The following is a 16711-nucleotide window of genomic DNA, read 5'->3' as shown; positions in this document are numbered from 1 at the left end:
TCGACAGCATAACACCAGGCTCGGGGAAGCCGCCTCGGACGGAAAAGCGCAAAGCTGCGTGGAGACTCCAGAGACGGCCCGTCCAGCAGCGTCGGGCAGACAGTGCCGAGGAGCCGGTGGGCAGTAGGGGCATCGCGCGGCCTCATCGCCCGAACACTCTGAAGGCCGCGGCCGAACCGGGTCACGCTAGCCACTCGCGAGGCGCAGCCGGGGCACGAATCAGCTGCAGCCGCGGCGGCTCCAGTCAAAACCCGCACCCGCCAGTCGCGTCCCACTGCCAGCCCCGCCCCGCCGCGCTAGCGCACACTGCCGGCTCGGGAGCCATTTCACTGGGCCGCAGCGCGGGGCGGGGGGGGGGGGGGGGGGGAGGTGCAACTGCGCAGGCGCCCGGCGGGAGCGCGCGCGCTGCGCGAGAAGCCGGAAGCGGCAGGACGCACTGCGCCTGCGTCAGGGCCGGGCGGGGGCGGGGCCGCCGTCAGCTGACTGAGGCGGCTGCGGCCTCGGGGGACCGCGGTCGGGTAGCGTCTCTGTCAGCTGTTGGTTTGCTAGACGCGGGGCCGGCCGAACCATGGCGACCACCGTCAGCACGCAGCGCGGGCCGGTAGGCTCCGGCGGGGGCGGGCTCCGCGGCCTTCGGGCACAGGGAGGGCCCGACACCGGCCTCCGAGCGAGCGGAAGGGAGTCCCCGGCAGGGAGAGGCCGCGCACCGTGCGGGTCCCCGGAAGGAGGAGGCCTCACGCTCACTGGGTCCCCTAGGCGGGGGAGGGTCGGCGCCCGCTGGTTCCCCGGGACGAGGAGGCCCCGCACCCACCAGCGGGCCCCCGGGATGGGGGAGGCTCGGCACCGGTTGGTTCCTCAGGAAGAGGAGGGTCGGCGCTGTTACGTCCCCGGGAGGAGAGTCGGCGCCCGTTGCGTCCCTGGGGTGGGGGAGGGTCGGCGCCCGCTGGTTCCCCGGGAAGAGGAGGGTCGGCGCCGTTGCGTCCTCGGGGTGGGGGACGGTCGGCCCCCGGCGGCTCCCCAGGATGGGGGAGGGTCGGTGCCTGTTGGTTCCCCGGGAGGAGGAGGCCCCGCCCCCACCGGCGAGCCCCCCGAGTTGGGGAGGATCGGCACCCGCTGAGTACCACCGCTGAGTACCCGGAAGGAGGCGGCGCCGTGTGCCTAGAGTATCCTTCTATAGAGGGGCACCTGGACAGCGCTTGGATGAAGGAGGGTCCAGGCGCGGCTGTGTCCCTCGGTTTTTTTGGTAACACATGAGGGGTCCTGAGCTGGGAGTCCCCTTCCGCCCCCGGCCCTGGAGCCCTGTCTCCCGCGGCTACTGTGTCCTTGTCCAAGAGCAAGACTCGGGCTCTTGGGGGTTCGTCTCCAGCCCCCGTTCGGACTGGGTTGAGGTGCCTGACCATGAGCCGTGAGGTTTGTTTGTTTGTTTTAATCACAGTCAGGGCCTTGAGCTGGGACAAGGTTCTGGTTGATGCTTTGATGTGGCTTCACCAGGGAAGTCCCTGCAGCCCCGGGCTCCTCACCCTCCCTGTCAGAGTGGACAGATCTTGTCTGTCTCTCCCAACCAAAGAAGAATCCATCCACACGACGTCTTTCTGTGTTTGTGGAAGGCAGGTTTTGTTGGAAGCCTGTTGGGCACAGGTGCTCTTTCTGAGCGTTTGAATGGGACGTAACAGGACTTCCTGACAGATGTGGGTGTGGAAAGGTCCCAGAGTCTGTAGGGTGGTTTCTGGCCCCTGACTTCATGTCTCCATCTTCACTGCACACGGTGACTTGGAGCAGGCTGAGCATCAGCACTTCCTCCATTCTACATGAGTGGCTCATCAGAGAAGCTCGGGGAGCAGATCATTCGCTCCCCTGGGGCGGGGGCGGGTGTCCGTTCTGTCCCGGGTCAGACCTGTTGGGAGCTCCGTGCCTTCATCAGGCAGGATCCACAGGCAGACATACACGGGCCTGCTCGGACCCAGGTGAGGGGAGCGTGTGGTGAAGGCGGGCCCTCCTCTCGTCCAGAGGGACATTGGCCCTGCGCTGAGGTAGGGCTGTGACAGGCCCAGGCGGCAGAGGGTGTCCGGATGTGAGGCCTGTGCCGTTGAGGCCCCAGTGACCCAGACGACTGGCACGTTCTCTTGTCCGGGGCTCGTGGGCCCCGCACACGGACTGGCAGGTGTCTGTGGGGTGCTCCTCAGGAGCCGAACTCACGCCGCGAGGGTCGGTCTGGGCCAGAGCGGCTGGGGGCTCAGGGCCCTTGGGCCCGCTGGCCTCGGCGTCTTGTGCAGCATGGCTCACTGACGCTGCCGTGAGGTTCGCAGAGGAGCCAGGCCTGGGCCTGGAGGTCTGAATTGGAATCGGGGTGAGCAGTAGCCTCCCTGGGCCGGGGTGTGGGGTGAGTAAGGGTTGTGGAGGAAGCACGTCTGACCGAGACTTGAGGGAGGGGGAGCGTGGAAAGCAGAGCTGGAGAGGGTGGGGAGAGGAGGGCAGGGGGTCCTGAGTGGGGGTGCCTGTGCCAGAGGGCGGGGGGCACTAGAGTGTGCTTTCTGTTTTTTGTAGAACTTTTGCCTGGTACATATTCTCTCGTTGCACGTCTCCCCACCAGCCCACCCCCTGTGGGTGGACTGCACTGTAGAGGCTTTCCCTCCAGTTATCGGCGTCAAGGAGCCCTTCGTTTTGCGGTTACCAGAGTCTGGCGGAGACCTCTTCCCTTGCCAGGACGCATGGACTTGGTGTTGCCTGCGCCCCCACGTGCTGTCCTGTATGTGCCTGGTGCAGTGGAGGACCGCGGACGGCGGCCTTGTGGCAGAACCGTTAGACCAGCCGGGGCTTCCCGTGCCGGCCCTGGCTGGGTGGCACGCCTGAGGGTCAGCCCTCTGCCAGGATTCCCAGTCCGGCCCACACAGGACAGGCAGTGTTCAGCCTCAGCCCAGGGTCACTGACCAGGGGATCCGGGCCGACTCTGAAGTCTGACTGTCTCCTCCCAGGCCTGGTGAAGGACGGATGGGCAGGGTCCCCAGGCACGTGAAGGCAAAAGTGGGCCCGCCCACTTGGGGAGATTCCCTCTGTCCCTGAGTAGGGAGCCTGAGGGGCTCGGAATTGACTTAAATTCCAGAAGAGGTGGTTTTTGCGTCTTCGTGGTAGTTTTCCCTGAATGGCCACTGAGGGTTGCCTGCCCTGTGCTGTCTGCCCACTTTCAGCGGTGTTGGCGTTTCCCTTCTGACTACCTTCTCCACCCTCTGCTTCTGTCTGGTCCACAGAGGATTAGAAAGCACTGGAGGGCACCCACGGGAGTAACTGTGTAGGGGTCAGAGGAGGTTTGTGGCACGTGTCGCTGCAGACCCCTGTGCTGCTGGCCAGCTCGGCGGGCAGCGGTCAGGCTTGGTCGGAGGCTGAGCTGTGCTGTGTGCCCACAGACTCCAGGCCGACGGGAGCAATGTGGGCCACTCATCCAGCTTTTGGAGATGCTGGCTGGTCAGCGCAGCCCTTTTCTGTCTTTTCCCTCGTGAGGCCTGAGGGCGAGCTGTGGGGTGACGCCACGTGGCTTGTGATGATGGCCAGGTCCTCGTCAGCCTTGCATGAACTGATCACTGTTGCTGAACCTATGACCCACCAGGGGTGGCAGAGAGTTGTGTTTTGAGTTTTATTGCTTGGTTTTGGCGGGCCTGGTAGTGTAGGTGAGTGCTCTCTGCTTGTCCTTAAGTGCAGTCTGTATGGAAGGCAAGATGCAGGCTCAGTTCTTGCTCTGTCATTTGCAGTATTCAAAGGGAGGAGTGGTTTTTCTCTTTGGGCTGGTGCGTGGCTTTCTCTCTCCATTGGAGACTGGCTTGACCTCCCTTCTTGCTCAGATGGCCCGCTCTCGCCGGGTGAGTCCGTCCCTCTGGCCCAAGTCCTGGGCGAGGGGTGGCTTCTTCGCCCAGCTGGCCCATGGCCTGATTCCCCAGGCCCCATGAGCTCTGCTCTGGATTCTCTGCGGCTGAGTTAGGAGTGCTTCCGGGCTGAGAAGGGCCCTGTCTTCCTGTGAGTCAGAACTTGTTGCGTGTGGTGACCCTGCTGGCCGTGTACAGGCCTTTCTTGTTTGGTTTGTTGCGATGAGGGGACGCCAGCTTTCTTTCAGGGAGTGTCTGCCTGATGGGTTTTCGTTCTTGGAGTCACTCTTTCTGAATCTGTGTCAGGTGGGTCTGCCGTCAACAGCACGCACTCGACTGTCAAGTTTTTACTCTTCGATGGGAACGTGTTGGTTTTTTGTGCACAGTTACACACACTCTTTGTTCCCAGCACTTCTTTTTGTGCTTTTATTTGCCTGCTTTTCTTCTCTTTCTCTCCTTGCCTTCTGTTGGAGTCATCAAACCCAGGTAAGTTCCATTTTCGCTCTCTGCAGGTTTGGAAAACATGTCGGCCTTCCCTCCTCTTTGCAGCCCTCCTGGGAGCGTCACTGTGCGACCCTGGGGGCTCTCAGCTCCGTCACTGTAACAGCCCTCCTCCTGGGCAGCAGGTGGCCTTGGTGACCTCTGCTTTCCTCCCAGGAGCCATGTTATTTTGATGAGCTGGTACTTGTTCTGATGGACTTGTTCGTCCTGCTTTCTCTGGTTCCTGAAAGGTCTGTGTGGTGTCTGGGACTCTTGAGCTCACGGTCCCCTTCTCTCAGGGTGTGAAGGTGCCCATGTTGGCGGTGTCGGCGTCAGACCCCCTCTGCTCTGGCGCCTCTGCCTGCGTCTGCGCGTCCTTCCCCCCGCCCCCGGCCCGTGGGAGGTGTGGCCCACAGCTCAGCTCGAGGCTGCTGGCCCTGCACGCCCACCCCCCAGTCCACCTGCCCCCCCGCCCCCTCCCCTGCCGATTGTGCTGCCGGGGCTGCACAGGAGCCGGGGCGGGGTGGCGGTGGGGCGCAGCAGAGGCTGCTGCCTCTCGACAGTGGGCAGGCCCCGGGGCCCAGAATGCACCTGCGCTTTGTGGGGCGCGGGAGTGAGCAGGCAGGAAGGGGGGACTCGGGTGGGGGCCCTGTGGTGACTTCTCTGGGGTTTGTTCTGGGGCCTCTGAAAACGGCTGCAGCTGTGGACACAGGGGTGACGTCCCTCCCTGCTGGAGGCTCCGTCTTCACGGGAACTTCCATCCTTCCCTGGGACCCTCCCTGGCATTCCTGTCGTCTCGGGCGGCAGCCCCAGTCCCCTTGGGGCTCCCACCAGAACCTCCCGCACAACCGCAGGCTTTCCTGCGGCTCTGCCTTCCGAGCAGACCCAGAGTCAGTTCCTTCTCAGCCTGGGCACCTCCACACCCGCCTCCCCTGCCCAGCGGGTCTCCGCTGTTACCCCTGGGCCAGGCCCCAGGCAGAGCCTGCTGTGCGTGCAGCCCCTCCCCGCTCGTCTCCGAGTCAGAGCCTTGCGCCCATCCGTCCTCTATGCTCCTGCCCTCCCTGGCTTGCCCGGCTCTGGCCACCTCCCCACCGGCCCTAGAGCTGCCCCCCGGGCTCCCAGCCAGGCCTGTGCCCCGGTCCTCCCCAGGTCCTGCGTGCCACCCCTTCCTGCCTTCAGGTCTCTGCAGAGGTGGCATCTTCTCCCAAGGCCGCCTCAGCTGGCCATGCCATCTGCCCTCGGGCAGCAGTGGGACCTTGTGCGGTTGCCTGTCTTCTGTTGTGATACGAACCCTGCGGGAGCTGTGATTGCCCAGCATCTGGCCGTGACGACGCACACGTGAGGTGGAGCTAAGACCTGTCAGTGCTGCGCCGGTCCGCCCGGCCCTGGGCCCTGCAGCCTGCAGCGGCCGGTTTGCTGGGGTGTGGACGGGGTGCCCCGTGTCAGTCGCGCCAGGTCCAGAGCGGCGTGAGCAGCGCTGGAGCTCCTGGCCAAGCCCCCAGGAACCGCTCGCTGTCCTGTCAGCGGCGCGGTCTGGTTCTCGTTTGGCTGCTGGTGTCTCTCGCTGGCCCTCTGGCAGCCTTGTGCTCAGTTAATGCCGCCTCTTGGTCCCCTGCCTGGGGCTCGTGGACTGTCCGCAGGGCTGGGACAGCCAGACGCTTGGGCTTCAATGGCCTGTGCGAGTCTGGGCCGTTTAGAAAGTTGGGGCGGCCTGCAGGATAGGAACGGGAGGAGAGCTGGCGTCTGGGAAGGGCGGAGCTGTTCGCAGTGACACCTGGCAGAAGACAGGGCTGGGGGCTCCATGGAGCCCTTTGGGAGCCGCCCCCTCCTCGGCCGGGTTCAGAGGCGCCGGTGGTACCTGCCTTCCCTCTGGTGGCTTCCAGGTCTTTCCTTCGCTTTCCTTGAGGCAGGAGGAGGGTGGGTTGGGCAGGGAGGGTTACCGGTGCGGAGACCCACCCCGTGGCTGCAGTGATCCAGGTGGTGACGGTGGGAGTCTCAGGCCTCAGCGGGCATGTCCTGTGACCTCCCGGGGGTGGGGTGCATTGGGCTGAATGTGTGGCTCACTCCTCCCCACGGGCCTCTGAGGCTGCTGTCTGGCCAGTGGGGCCAGACCACCCCTGGGCAGGGGGCCCCCAGGGCCTGCCCTGGCCCGCCGCTGACTCAGGCCTCAGCCTCCCGCGGTGGCTGGCAGGCGAGCTGAGGGCAGGCGTCCCCAGGCGCCTGCAGGCGGGCAGCTGCCTGGACCAGGAGTCTCTGGGTTCCGTGCTGCTCCACCAGCCCTCAGCTGTGACGACCCCCCCGCCTCCCACCCAGGCCTGAGGATGGTGAAGGGGGCGCACAGCCCCAGGAGTTGGCTCACGGCAGGCACACGGACTGTGGAGGAGGGGAGTGGCCGTTCCTGACTGTCGCTCTGGCCCCGCATGGCCTGTTCCCCTGGGGTTCTCAGGGCTGGGTGGGCGGCCGCTCCGAAGGGCAGCAGGCGGGGGTGGGCTGTGCTCGACCCCGGGGCGTAATCACGGGGAGTCAGGGCTGAAGATGAGCACCGGGCAGGCCAGAGCAGGACTGTGGGCAGCCGGCAGCGAGCGCGCCCAGGGCTCTAGGCGGGTGCATTGCGGGCACACGGGGTCTGGTCTTGGTGCCGTGGAAATGGGAACTGGCGTATCCCAGGTGCCTCAGCCCCTCCCGAGGGGTGCAGCCCGCAGGGTGTCATGAGCGGCCTGCCTCCTCAGGCCCATCCTGGGGCCCGCTCAGCTGCGCCACCGCCCAGGAGATGCGCCCCACAGCACCTTGGGGAGCGAAGGAAGGTGCTAAGCCTCTCCTGGCAACGCAGGCTCCGGGGTGCCTGGGCCCGCCCGCCCTGCACTGAGCCTCGCAGCAGTGGAGTTGGGGGACGCAGAGTGGAGCCCGGTGTCCACAGGGAACAGACCGTGGGGGGACAGTGGGGAGAGTGCCCGTCGGAAAGGCCCCTGTGCTCCTCCCCGGTTCCCGTCTGTCCTGCCACTGGCATCAGACTCCCGGGGGGCTCCTTCCTCACTGTACCGGTGCTGGTTCTGGGGTGAGAGCCAGCATGCTGTGAGAGAAGCGGCAGGGCCCCAGAGCCGGCAGACCCCACTGGGTGGCTGTGAGCTGTGGCAGGCGCTCTCCCAGGGCACCGTGAGCTCGGCACCGCAGGAGCCTTGGCGTCTGGCAGCGTCTGGTGGTCCCTGGCGGCCGCTGTCCATAAACACGGTTGCCAGAGCTCACCGTGACATACGGGGTCTTTCTCCCGTGTTCCCTGAAGCTGCTGCGTCCTTTGGGGGCCCTGCATGGGGGTCTGTGAGTGCTCTGGGCGCTGGGGGGCTGTGGCCCTGGTTTACCCCAGCAGCCAGGCCTCCGTCGTGGGTCCTGGGCTCTGGCTGCACTGTGCCCCCCGGCCCTGCACCCCCCTGACCCCCACCTGGCAGAGAGCAGAGGCGGGTGCTCCAGGTCCCTGAGCACCCAGGGGGTGGGCTGCTTGCCCTGGGGGGCGTCTCTCTGTGCTCACCGCCCTGGCAGAGCCCAGCTGGCCCGAGCTTGGTCTCCTTGGAGTTGTCACCGTCAGACCGCGTGCTCTCCACATGCGGGCGTGTGCCTGGGGGCCACCGCCTTCCCGTCACGTCCCCTCTTCAGGGCCAGATCCCGGGGCTTCTGCTGGTCAGTCTCCTGGCTTCGTGGTCTCCGGGGTGCTTCTGAGTGTGAGCTGTTCTCCTGAGGCGTCCGCACAGAGGCTGTTCTGAGTCTCCTGACATCCCAGCCTCAGGCTTCACCCGTGAACAGCTCTTGGTGGAGAGGCCGTGCTTGCCGTGGTCCTGGTCTGCGGCTGGGACCGCCAACACATGGACAAGCGCGTCTGAGGCCTGAGAGCGGCTTGCAGCCCCAGTGAGGGCGTGAGACCTGCCTTCAGGCAGGGACGTGCTTGGGCCTCCACAGAGCGCCGTGTGCTGGGCACCCTACTCCCGGGAGCACAGGCCCTCGGGGGCCTGCAGGCTGGAGCCCCAGCCCCGCGTGGTGCAGGCAGGGAGGCGGGCCCGGGTGGGGGGCCCTGCACTGACGCCGCGCTCCCTCAGGTGTACATCGGAGAGCTGCCCCAGGACTTCCTGCGCATCACGCCCACGCAGCAGCAGCAGCAGATCCAGCTGGACGCACAGGCCGCGCAGCAGCTGCAGTATGGAGGGGCGCTGGGCACCGTGGGCCGCCTCAGCGTCACCGTGGTGCAGGTGGGTGCGGCCCTCAGAGCCCACGGGGCCAAGTGCGGATGCTGAGGGCGGGGGGCAGCGGCGGGCGGCTGTGGAGAGCGTAGCCCCCTGGGGTGGGGCGAGGGTGGGGTTTGGGGGGCAGCGAGCAGCGTGGAGCAGGTGAGTGGGAAGCAGACGGCCCGTCCTGAGCTGGGTCCAGGGCTCCCTCGGGCTCTGTGTCAGGAAGATCGTGGGCAAGGCTGGAAGACCCCGCATTTGGCCTCCTGGGGGGAACCAGTCCAGTTCAGGAGCCCTTGAGTTGGGGCAGGAGGAGGGTGTGTGACCCCACGGCCTGTTGCCGGCACCGGGGGTGGTGGGCAGTGACCAGAATGGGGAGATCACGGCAGGAGCAGGCAGGGAGGAGAGCCACGCTTCAGCATTGGACACGTTCAGTCGAGGGTGCTTGAAAGACAGGTGCCTGAGGCTCAGAGACGAGGACTTCGGGGGGAGGTGCTGCGGTGACATGAAGCGCGTGTCCTGAGGCGGGCCAGCCAGTCCTGTGCGGAGGGGCGGCTCTGGGGCATGATGCGGGCACACTCCAGAGCTTGGGGGGTGTTGGCACGGGAGGGGTGCAAGGAGGCTCCCAATGGGCGGGGCTTCCACAGAGCCTTCGGGGGGGAGAGGCGTCTCACAGGCAGCAGGCTCTAGGAGCTTTTTAAAAAAAAATTAAGTCTGTTGAGTATGATTTACATGTCAGGACGCACTGGTTTGAATTAATGTGCTTTTGTTTCTGTGACCTCTGACACGTGTTCACCCCTGTGATAAGAGCGTTTCTCCAGCACCATGGAAAGTTCTCTTCCCTCTGCCTGTTGTGGGCCTGCCCTCGGGCCCCAGGGCGCTTCCTGAAGTCTGTCCGTTGCTCAGCAGGAACTGGGGTGCCAGCCCTGGCCGCTGTGATGCGTGGGCTCCAGGGGATCAAGCCCCTCGGAGCGGATTCCCGGCTCCCCCCTGCCCAGGCACTGGGCAGGGTCGGTCACTGCTGAGAGATTCCTGCCTGGTCAGGGGCCAGCACGGTCATGGTCTGAGGATGCAGGGAAGGCCTTGGCCAGGCCTCGCTTCTCGGGGCCCCCCGTCCCCCTGCGTCTCCAGGGCTCTGCCTGTCACAGGGCGGCCTGCCCTTTCCACCCTCCTCGCCAGGAGCAGTGGTGGGGACCCAGCCCCTCCCAGCAGCAGGTGTGTCCTGAATCGGGTGTGTCCTGAGACACTGGGCCCAGCCCAGACTGCCTCCTCATTCCTGGGCCCCGGAGCATGGTTGTCCTCGGAACGGGCTCTGGGACCCCACGGGCAGCACAGTCTGAGGACGCACAAGGCCATTATCTAAAACCGGGCAGGTTTGCTCTTGACCTGCATAGATTCCACATACTCAGAGCCATGCCTGGGTTCCTCGTGATGCCTCACACGCCGCACACACCACGTGAGCACAGCTGTTGTACGGTGCAAGGCTGCAGACACACCTCCTGGTGTGGCAGAGTCAGGGTTTGCTTTTGGAAGTTTCTGGAATGTTCTTTCCTGGTCCAGCGCCTTTCTCTCTCACTCTGGACCTGTGGTTGCAGACAGCACAGTGGTGGCTGTGTCCCGTGTGTCAGCACCCAGAGCGCACAGAAGCCATGGGTGGTGGAGAGGCCCCTGGGCTGATGGCTGCAGCCCCGTCTCATGTGGTGGCTTTGTTTCAGGCCAAGCTGGCGAAGAACTATGGCATGACCCGCATGGACCCCTACTGCCGCCTGCGTCTGGGCTACGCCGTGTACGAGACGCCCACGGCCCATAATGGCGCCAAGAACCCGCGCTGGAACAAGGTCATCCAGTGCACCGTGCCCCCGGGTGTGGACTCCTTCTACCTGGAGATCTTCGATGAGGTGGGCACCGCGCGAGCCACTGCGCTTCAGGCTCCTGGCCACTCCGGAACGTCGGGCGTGTGCACACCGGGCGCTGTGGTGTGACAGGCGCTCTGCCTCAGAGTCTCTGGAACCTACACTCAGACACGTCACCACTGTGTCCAGAGCGTGGGCGTCGCCTGACCACACAGGCCAGGCACCGCTGTCTGCATGTGGCTCAGGGGTCACGCAGTCAGGCCCCTGGCAGGGTGGGTATTGGCCTCTTTGTGGGTGAACAGCAGGAGCCTCCTGAGTGTCCCTGGGGTGTCAGGCGCCCTGGGGCCTTCCTCAGCCTGGCCCTCCACATGCCCCAGCCCTCCTGAGGCCGACTTGGGGTGGGGTGGGCTGCGGGGCTAGGAGAGGCTGCGGTGCTGGGGTGGGGTGGGCAGCGGGGCTGGGAGAGGCTGCGGTCCTCGGGTCTCGGCCCCCCTCCTGTGTCCTTCCTCCTGACCCCCAGCCTCACCTCTGGGGCCTGGGGTGGAGGGGGAGGGGAAGGCGTGGTTCGGGGAGCGTGTGTCTGTGGGGGCCTGGCCCCGCAGGTTGGTGCAGGCGATGGTGGTGGCCCGCTGGAGCCCCTCTTCCCTGCCTGTGGACCCGCAAGAGTGGAGTGAGGAGGGTGCTCCTTGCTGTGCATCCCCTGGGGGGGAGCCCTGGGGCCTCTGGGGTCACACGCCTTCTCCCGTCTGCCGCAGCGAGCTTTCTCCATGGACGACCGCATCGCCTGGACACACGTGACGATCCCCGAGGCTCTGAAGCAGGGCAAGGTGGTGGACGAGTGGTACAGCCTGAGTGGGCGGCAGGGCGACGACAAGGAGGGCATGATCAACCTGGTGCTGTCCTACACGGTGAGGCTGCCGCCCGGCCCCGGGGCTCCCAGACTGGTTTACTGGGGGTTCCCACGTCAGCACGTGTGCTCCTGGGTACACCCTGCCCTTTCAGCAGACGCTTCCATGCGGACAGAGCGCTGTTACTGTACTTAACTGTCACCAGAGAAAGGCCGTCCTGAGACGTCAGGGGTTTGAGCCTGAAGTTTATACTTCGGTTTATATTCTCGAGCAGCGTCGTCTGTCGATGACCTCTCAGTCATGGTTCCGCAGGTCTGACGACAGACGCCTTCCACCTGAGTCGTCATCTGCCCGCAGAGGATTCTGAGGGGAGTCGGTGTGAAGGGGTGTCCCCGGTCTGACGACGGGGACAGGGCGCGTCCCTGCCTCGACCTGCGGGGCTCCAGGCCTGGTGCCGTCCCCTCCCAGGCGCTTTCGGCGAGGCTGGGTGTGTGTGTGTTCTGCTGTGACCCCTGGGTCACCTTTCATGTCTTTCAGTCGCTGCCGGCTGCCATGATGGTGCCACCTCAGCCTGTGGTCCTGATGCCCACCGTGTACCAGCAGGGCGTGGGCTACGTGCCCATTGCAGGTGCGTCTGCCGTCCTCGCGGTGCGTCTCCTGGGGTGGCGTCAGAGCAGGAGGGAGGTGTGTGGGGTGTCGGCTGGGCCTGGTCTGCAAGCAGTGCCTGGAGAGCCTCCCCAAACTGGGAGTCTGCTGTCGCGTGAGAACTTCTCCTGCACGTGTAGGAGTACGATCACTTTTTTCTCTTGTTGGTGCAAAGAAGGTGAGTTGAATTGTATGGAGATGGGGAAGCATGATTTCTGAGTATTGAGTCACCATAGCACAAGGTCACGTCCTGTTGGGCAGACGGACGGACCACACGCCGGAGCCCTCCTGTGTCCGTCGCGTTCCTTCCCACACATGCGGCAGTGTTTACCTTCATGATAGCAGTTCACATCATGCAGCAGAGTCAAGTTGGGTTTGGCTTTTGTCTTGGATTTCTGCGCCTTCACGTCAGCCTGTGGTTGACTCCCACCCTGGTTCTGATTGGAAGTGACGCAGCCCCCCAGGTGTGAACAGTCTGTAGGATGGGGCGGGACGCGAGCGTAGGAGGCTCAGAGCCCAGGAGACAGGCAAGGATGTGAGGATGCCGTGCGCACAGTGGTGGCCGCGTCCCCGAGAAACCTCTAAGCTTCTGAGCAGAGCGCAGTGAAGAGTGAGGACTGGAGTTACAGCCCTGGACCCCCCCCGGGGGGAAGGGGCCTGAGGAGAGTCAGGGTGTCTGCTAAAGGTTGAGTGTTCCAGAAGCAGGCTGCGGGGGCAGGGGGGGCGGGGTGCGCTGCAGATGGTGGGAGCTGGCAAGTGAAGCTGTCAGTGTCCCTGTCTCAGGTCCCCTTCCTGCTCCCTGCTGGTGCAGGGTGGCGGGCAGGCACCTGCCTAGCTCCAGAACGCCTGGGGCCTCGGTCTCACGAGACTCAAGGGCCCACATGGGACCCAGCACCTCTCGCCTCTCAGGACGGCCAGGATTAAAGGCTGGCGGGCGGCGGGCGCAGGTGGCTGGGTGCTCGGTGGGGCCGCCCAGGATGGGCAGGGGAGGAGGGGGCCGGGGGTGGGGGCAGGGGAGGAGGGGCCAGGCCCACTCCTGCTGCGGGTGTGTCCAGCACAGGTTCCAGCCCACCCCTGCGGCCGGCACCCCTTCACCTCAGCGCTTGTCGGCCCTTCTGCTGGTTTTGGTTTGGACGCTTTTGAGCTGCCTTTAAGGTCATCTGAGCTCAGACGGGAAAGGAAGCCATGTGAGCTCTCGGGCCTGGTTGGGTGACTGTGCTTTTGAGTTTCTAAAAGCAAACGGCTTTAAACCCTTTTCTGCTTTTCAGAGCGATGGTTGACCCGGGCTCTGTCCCTGAGCTGCAGGTCCTCAGTAGCACCTCTTGCCTTTTGCTCATTTGTTTTCCTCACGAGAGGGTCGCAGCTTTGACTTGGGGTCCAGTGGCTCCAGGTCTGAATTTTCCAGGAGCTGAGATGCCTTGAGGTTCTCAGCATCCACAAGGGAGTGAGAGGGTGCGGCCAGTGTGACGAGCCCGTGTGGAGCGGGGTGTCTGCCGCCCCCAGGACGCTGGGCTGGCCGCCCTGTGGGTCTCCTTCCTCGTCAGGGTCTGACTGACTGGGTGTCCAGCTGGGAAGGCCTGTCCTGGAGAGCTGGCAGAGGGGGCAGCGGGGGAGTCTCGGTGCTGGGGAGGGGGGCGGGCAGCTGGGTGTGGCCGTGGTGGAAGAGGTTGACCCCTGTGGTACAAATGGCTGAGGTCTGCACACCCCTGTTTCTCCCAAGCGTCTGGCCTGTCTGAAAGGTAATGTCAGGGGCTGAGATCTCTGCAGAGACCTCTGGGGTCATGTTCAAGGGGGAAACCTCTGTGGTCATGTCGGGGGGGTAGATCTCTGGGGTTGTATCGGGGGGAGACCCCTGGGGTCGTGTTGGGGGGGCAGACCTCAGGTGAGACCTGAGCCCCGCGGCAGAGGTGCTGCCCGCTGAGCCCACCTCCGCTTGCAGGGATGCCTGCCGTGTGCAGCCCCGGCGTGGTGCCTGTGGCGCTGCCCCCGGCCGTGAGCGCCCAGCCCCGCTGCAGCGAGGAGGACCTGAAGGCCATCCAGGACATGTTTCCCAACATGGACCGGGAGGTGATCCGCTCCGTGCTGGAGGCCCAGCGGGGCAGCAAGGACGCAGCCATCAACTCCCTGCTCCAGATGGGCGAGGAGTCGTAGACACGCCTGCCGTCTCGCTGCCTGCCCACCCAGCTCCCCAGAGCACCATCCCCAGCAGATCCCTGTGAACGCGCCCCGCATAGCCCTTCCTCAGACGTCTGTGTAGCCCAGTCCACGCCCTCGTGTGGGATGCATGTGGTTTTGGTTCTTGCAGCCGTTCTGGACGTGGTCGGGGCGGGTGGGGTGGCTCTCCTCCCGCCTCCCGTCAGAGGGTGGAGGCGGCGCGTCCCGTGCGCACACCCACTTCCTGCCGCCCGTCCTCCCAGGGTGCTCTCCTGGGAGCAGCGCCCCCTCTGGGTTGACGGGTGGGGTCTTGTGATGCTGCCTGGCTGGGTAGACCCACTAACGTGAGGCCGAGAATCCCCTAACAGCTGCTGTGGGTCAGGTTAGGACTTTCAGACGGGAAACTCGTCTCCTCCCCGTGGTGGTCTTCGTGGGCCTCTCGCTGGGGCCGGGCAGACCTCGCCGCGGGGCCCAGCCTGTGTGCGGAGCCCTGGCCCAGCCTGGCGTCTGCAGCCACATCCTGATCCTGCGGCCCCGCGTCTTTCCTGCTGCCTCGCCCCTCTGTGCCATGTTGTCCCAAGGGGTCGCCGCCCCCCCCCAGACATGCTCTGGCCGCAGAGCTCAGTGAGGTGGGGTGTTGGAAGCAGACCCCGTCCTTGTCCTTGTCTGTCGAAGGGCCTCTAGGCACTCGGCTCACTGCCGACCTCATGTGGGAAGCCCTGGGCCCCAGGCTGGGTCAGTGTGGTGACCGCTGGCACTGGGAGGTCTTCCTGAGAGGCAGGAGGTGCCCCGTGGTGTGCACCCTGGCATTGCGTCTGGCTGTGGACACCGAGGATGGGGACAGGCTGGGTGGCGCCCATGGGAGTGAGAACACTGAGCGCGCTCTGACGGGGTCATTGGCAGTCAGCCGTAGTCGCCGCTCTGTCTGGAGGCCTTTCCCAGTCTCGGGACGTGGAGACGGACCGGCGGTCACCCGAGGTGGCGAGGACTGACTGCAGTCCTGTCCTCCACGTAGGCTTAGTGTGATGCCAGCCAGCGACGCTGCGCTCTGCCTCCCGGGCCGGCGGGCGAGCTGACCAGGCTCCTCCCGTGATGGCCTGGGGGCGGGAGGCCTGCGAGAGGGGGTTCAGACCACCGGTGCCTTTGCCGCAGGCTCTCTGTAGATGCGTGAGACCAACGATTGTGCAGCCACAGACCCGAGTGCAGCGCGGTGACCACTTGCAGCACGGCTCCAAACGCCGGACCCCAGCCCCAGGCGCCCACCCAGTGGTCCCACACCACCCACGTCACTGCCTCCCCCGCCTGGGCCTCTGAGGATAGGAGTCTTGGCTTCAGGGCGGCTGCAGATCTGCCAGCTCTCGGGGTCCTTTCTCGTGGACGCCTGCTGCTTCACTGGGTCAGAGGAGGCTGCGTCTGTGGGGCCTCAAGACGTCCGACGGCCCTGCTGTCCCCGCTGCTCTGCTCACGTCCGTGCTCACGTCCAGGCCGCCCCTTGGGAGGCACTCAGCGCGGCGCCCGTGGCTGCCGGGCCCAGGACTGGGGCGCCTCGCGGGTCATTGCTGCTCAGTGTCGGAGAGAGGCGTGTCTAGTGGGCTCCCCACCCCACCCCCGTTTGAGGAGCCGTGCTGGGTGTTTGCAGAAACAGTCCTTGGAGCTTTGCGTTTCAGATCATTCTGTTGGGGTCCAGGGTCCACATTCCTCTTCGATTGTAAGATATGTTTGTACCTTTCAGCCTTCTAACTTAATAAATGGTCTATGTAAAAACAGAGAAGTCCAGTCCTTCAAAGAGAGTTTACCGTTTTTGTTGTGTTTTAATCTGGCTTGTAATAAGCCAGTTAATGAAACGGTCACCAGCAGACTAGTGAGTGAAGGCACAAGGCAGAGGCTGGACTCTGCCCGCGAACCTGGAGTGTGTCCATGGAGCTCAGAATGTGTGTACGGAGCCTGGAGTGTGTCCATGGAGCTCGGAGTGTGAGCACGGAGCCCAGAGTGTGAGCACGGAGCTTAGGGTGTGTGCACAGAGCCTGGAGTGTGTCCATGGAGCTCAGAGTGTGAGCTCGGAGTGTGAGCACGGAGCCTGGCGTGTGAGCACGGAGCCTGGCGTGTGTCTATGGAGCCCAGAGTGTGAGCCTAGAGCCTGGGTCTGGTGTCTGGCCGGGCTACCAGAGGACAGAGGCTGGTCATTGGCTCCAGCCCAGGATGGGCTCTGAAATTCCAAAAGCTGGGTCTGCCCCAGGCAGTGCTCCAGGTCACGGCCTGTCCTCCCCCAACCCTGCAGCCAGTCCCGCGCCCAGGTTCAGGGCTTGTCAGGCCCCCGAGATGCCTCCCCAGCCCTCCGTCACCCACGCCTCAGCCGCTGCAGCCTGCACACTGGCCTCCCCCCAGTCACGGGTAGAGGGGCGGGCTGGCCCCACCGCTGTGGCGGCTCCGACAGTGCCCGTCGCGGGTCCCCACTCCCCCGCGGGGCTCCCTAGGTGGGCGATGCTGCTGCCCTCAGCTGCAGGCCGGCTGCGATCCTCCTGAGGCTCCTCCCTTCCCACCAAGAGCTCTGGAGACTCGTGGGTGGGCCAGGTGCCCCAGCAGCAGCTCTGGTCCTTCCGTCTAGGTTTCCCCGCGTCCCCTCCCCTGAGCGCCAGGGGGATGCACGGGCGCCAGTCCCTTGCCCG

General features: G+C 65.1%; 1 protein-coding gene across 1 annotated transcript; it reads left to right on the top strand.

Annotated features, from left to right (window-relative positions):
• Positions 1-442: 442 nt before the first annotated feature.
• On the top strand, positions 443-15811 carry TOLLIP (toll interacting protein). Its single transcript, XM_061161212.1, has 6 exons — positions 443-601; positions 8420-8569; positions 10261-10443; positions 11154-11306; positions 11784-11874; positions 13831-15811. The coding sequence occupies exons 1-6, from the start codon at positions 569-571 to the stop codon at positions 14040-14042; spliced, it is 822 nt and encodes a 273-aa protein (XP_061017195.1). The 5' UTR covers positions 443-568; the 3' UTR covers positions 14043-15811.
• Positions 15812-16711: the final 900 nt, after the last annotated feature.

Source organism: Dama dama, chromosome 2 (assembly GCF_033118175.1).
Source record: "Dama dama isolate Ldn47 chromosome 2, ASM3311817v1, whole genome shotgun sequence".
NCBI classification, from domain to species: Eukaryota; Metazoa; Chordata; class Mammalia; order Artiodactyla; family Cervidae; genus Dama; species Dama dama.
Note: the sequence above shows the minus strand (reverse complement) of the source record. Positions and strands in the feature narration are given on the sequence as shown.

Coding starts and splice junctions, on each gene's coding strand:
- TOLLIP (XM_061161212.1), top strand. CDS start 569: ATGGCGACCACCGTCAGCACGCAGCGCGGGCCG. Junction 602..8,419: donor TCAGCACGCAGCGCGGGCCG/GTAGGCTCCGGC, acceptor GCGCTCCCTCAG/GTGTACATCGGAGAGCTGCC. Junction 11,307..11,783: donor ACCTGGTGCTGTCCTACACG/GTGAGGCTGCCG, acceptor CATGTCTTTCAG/TCGCTGCCGGCTGCCATGAT.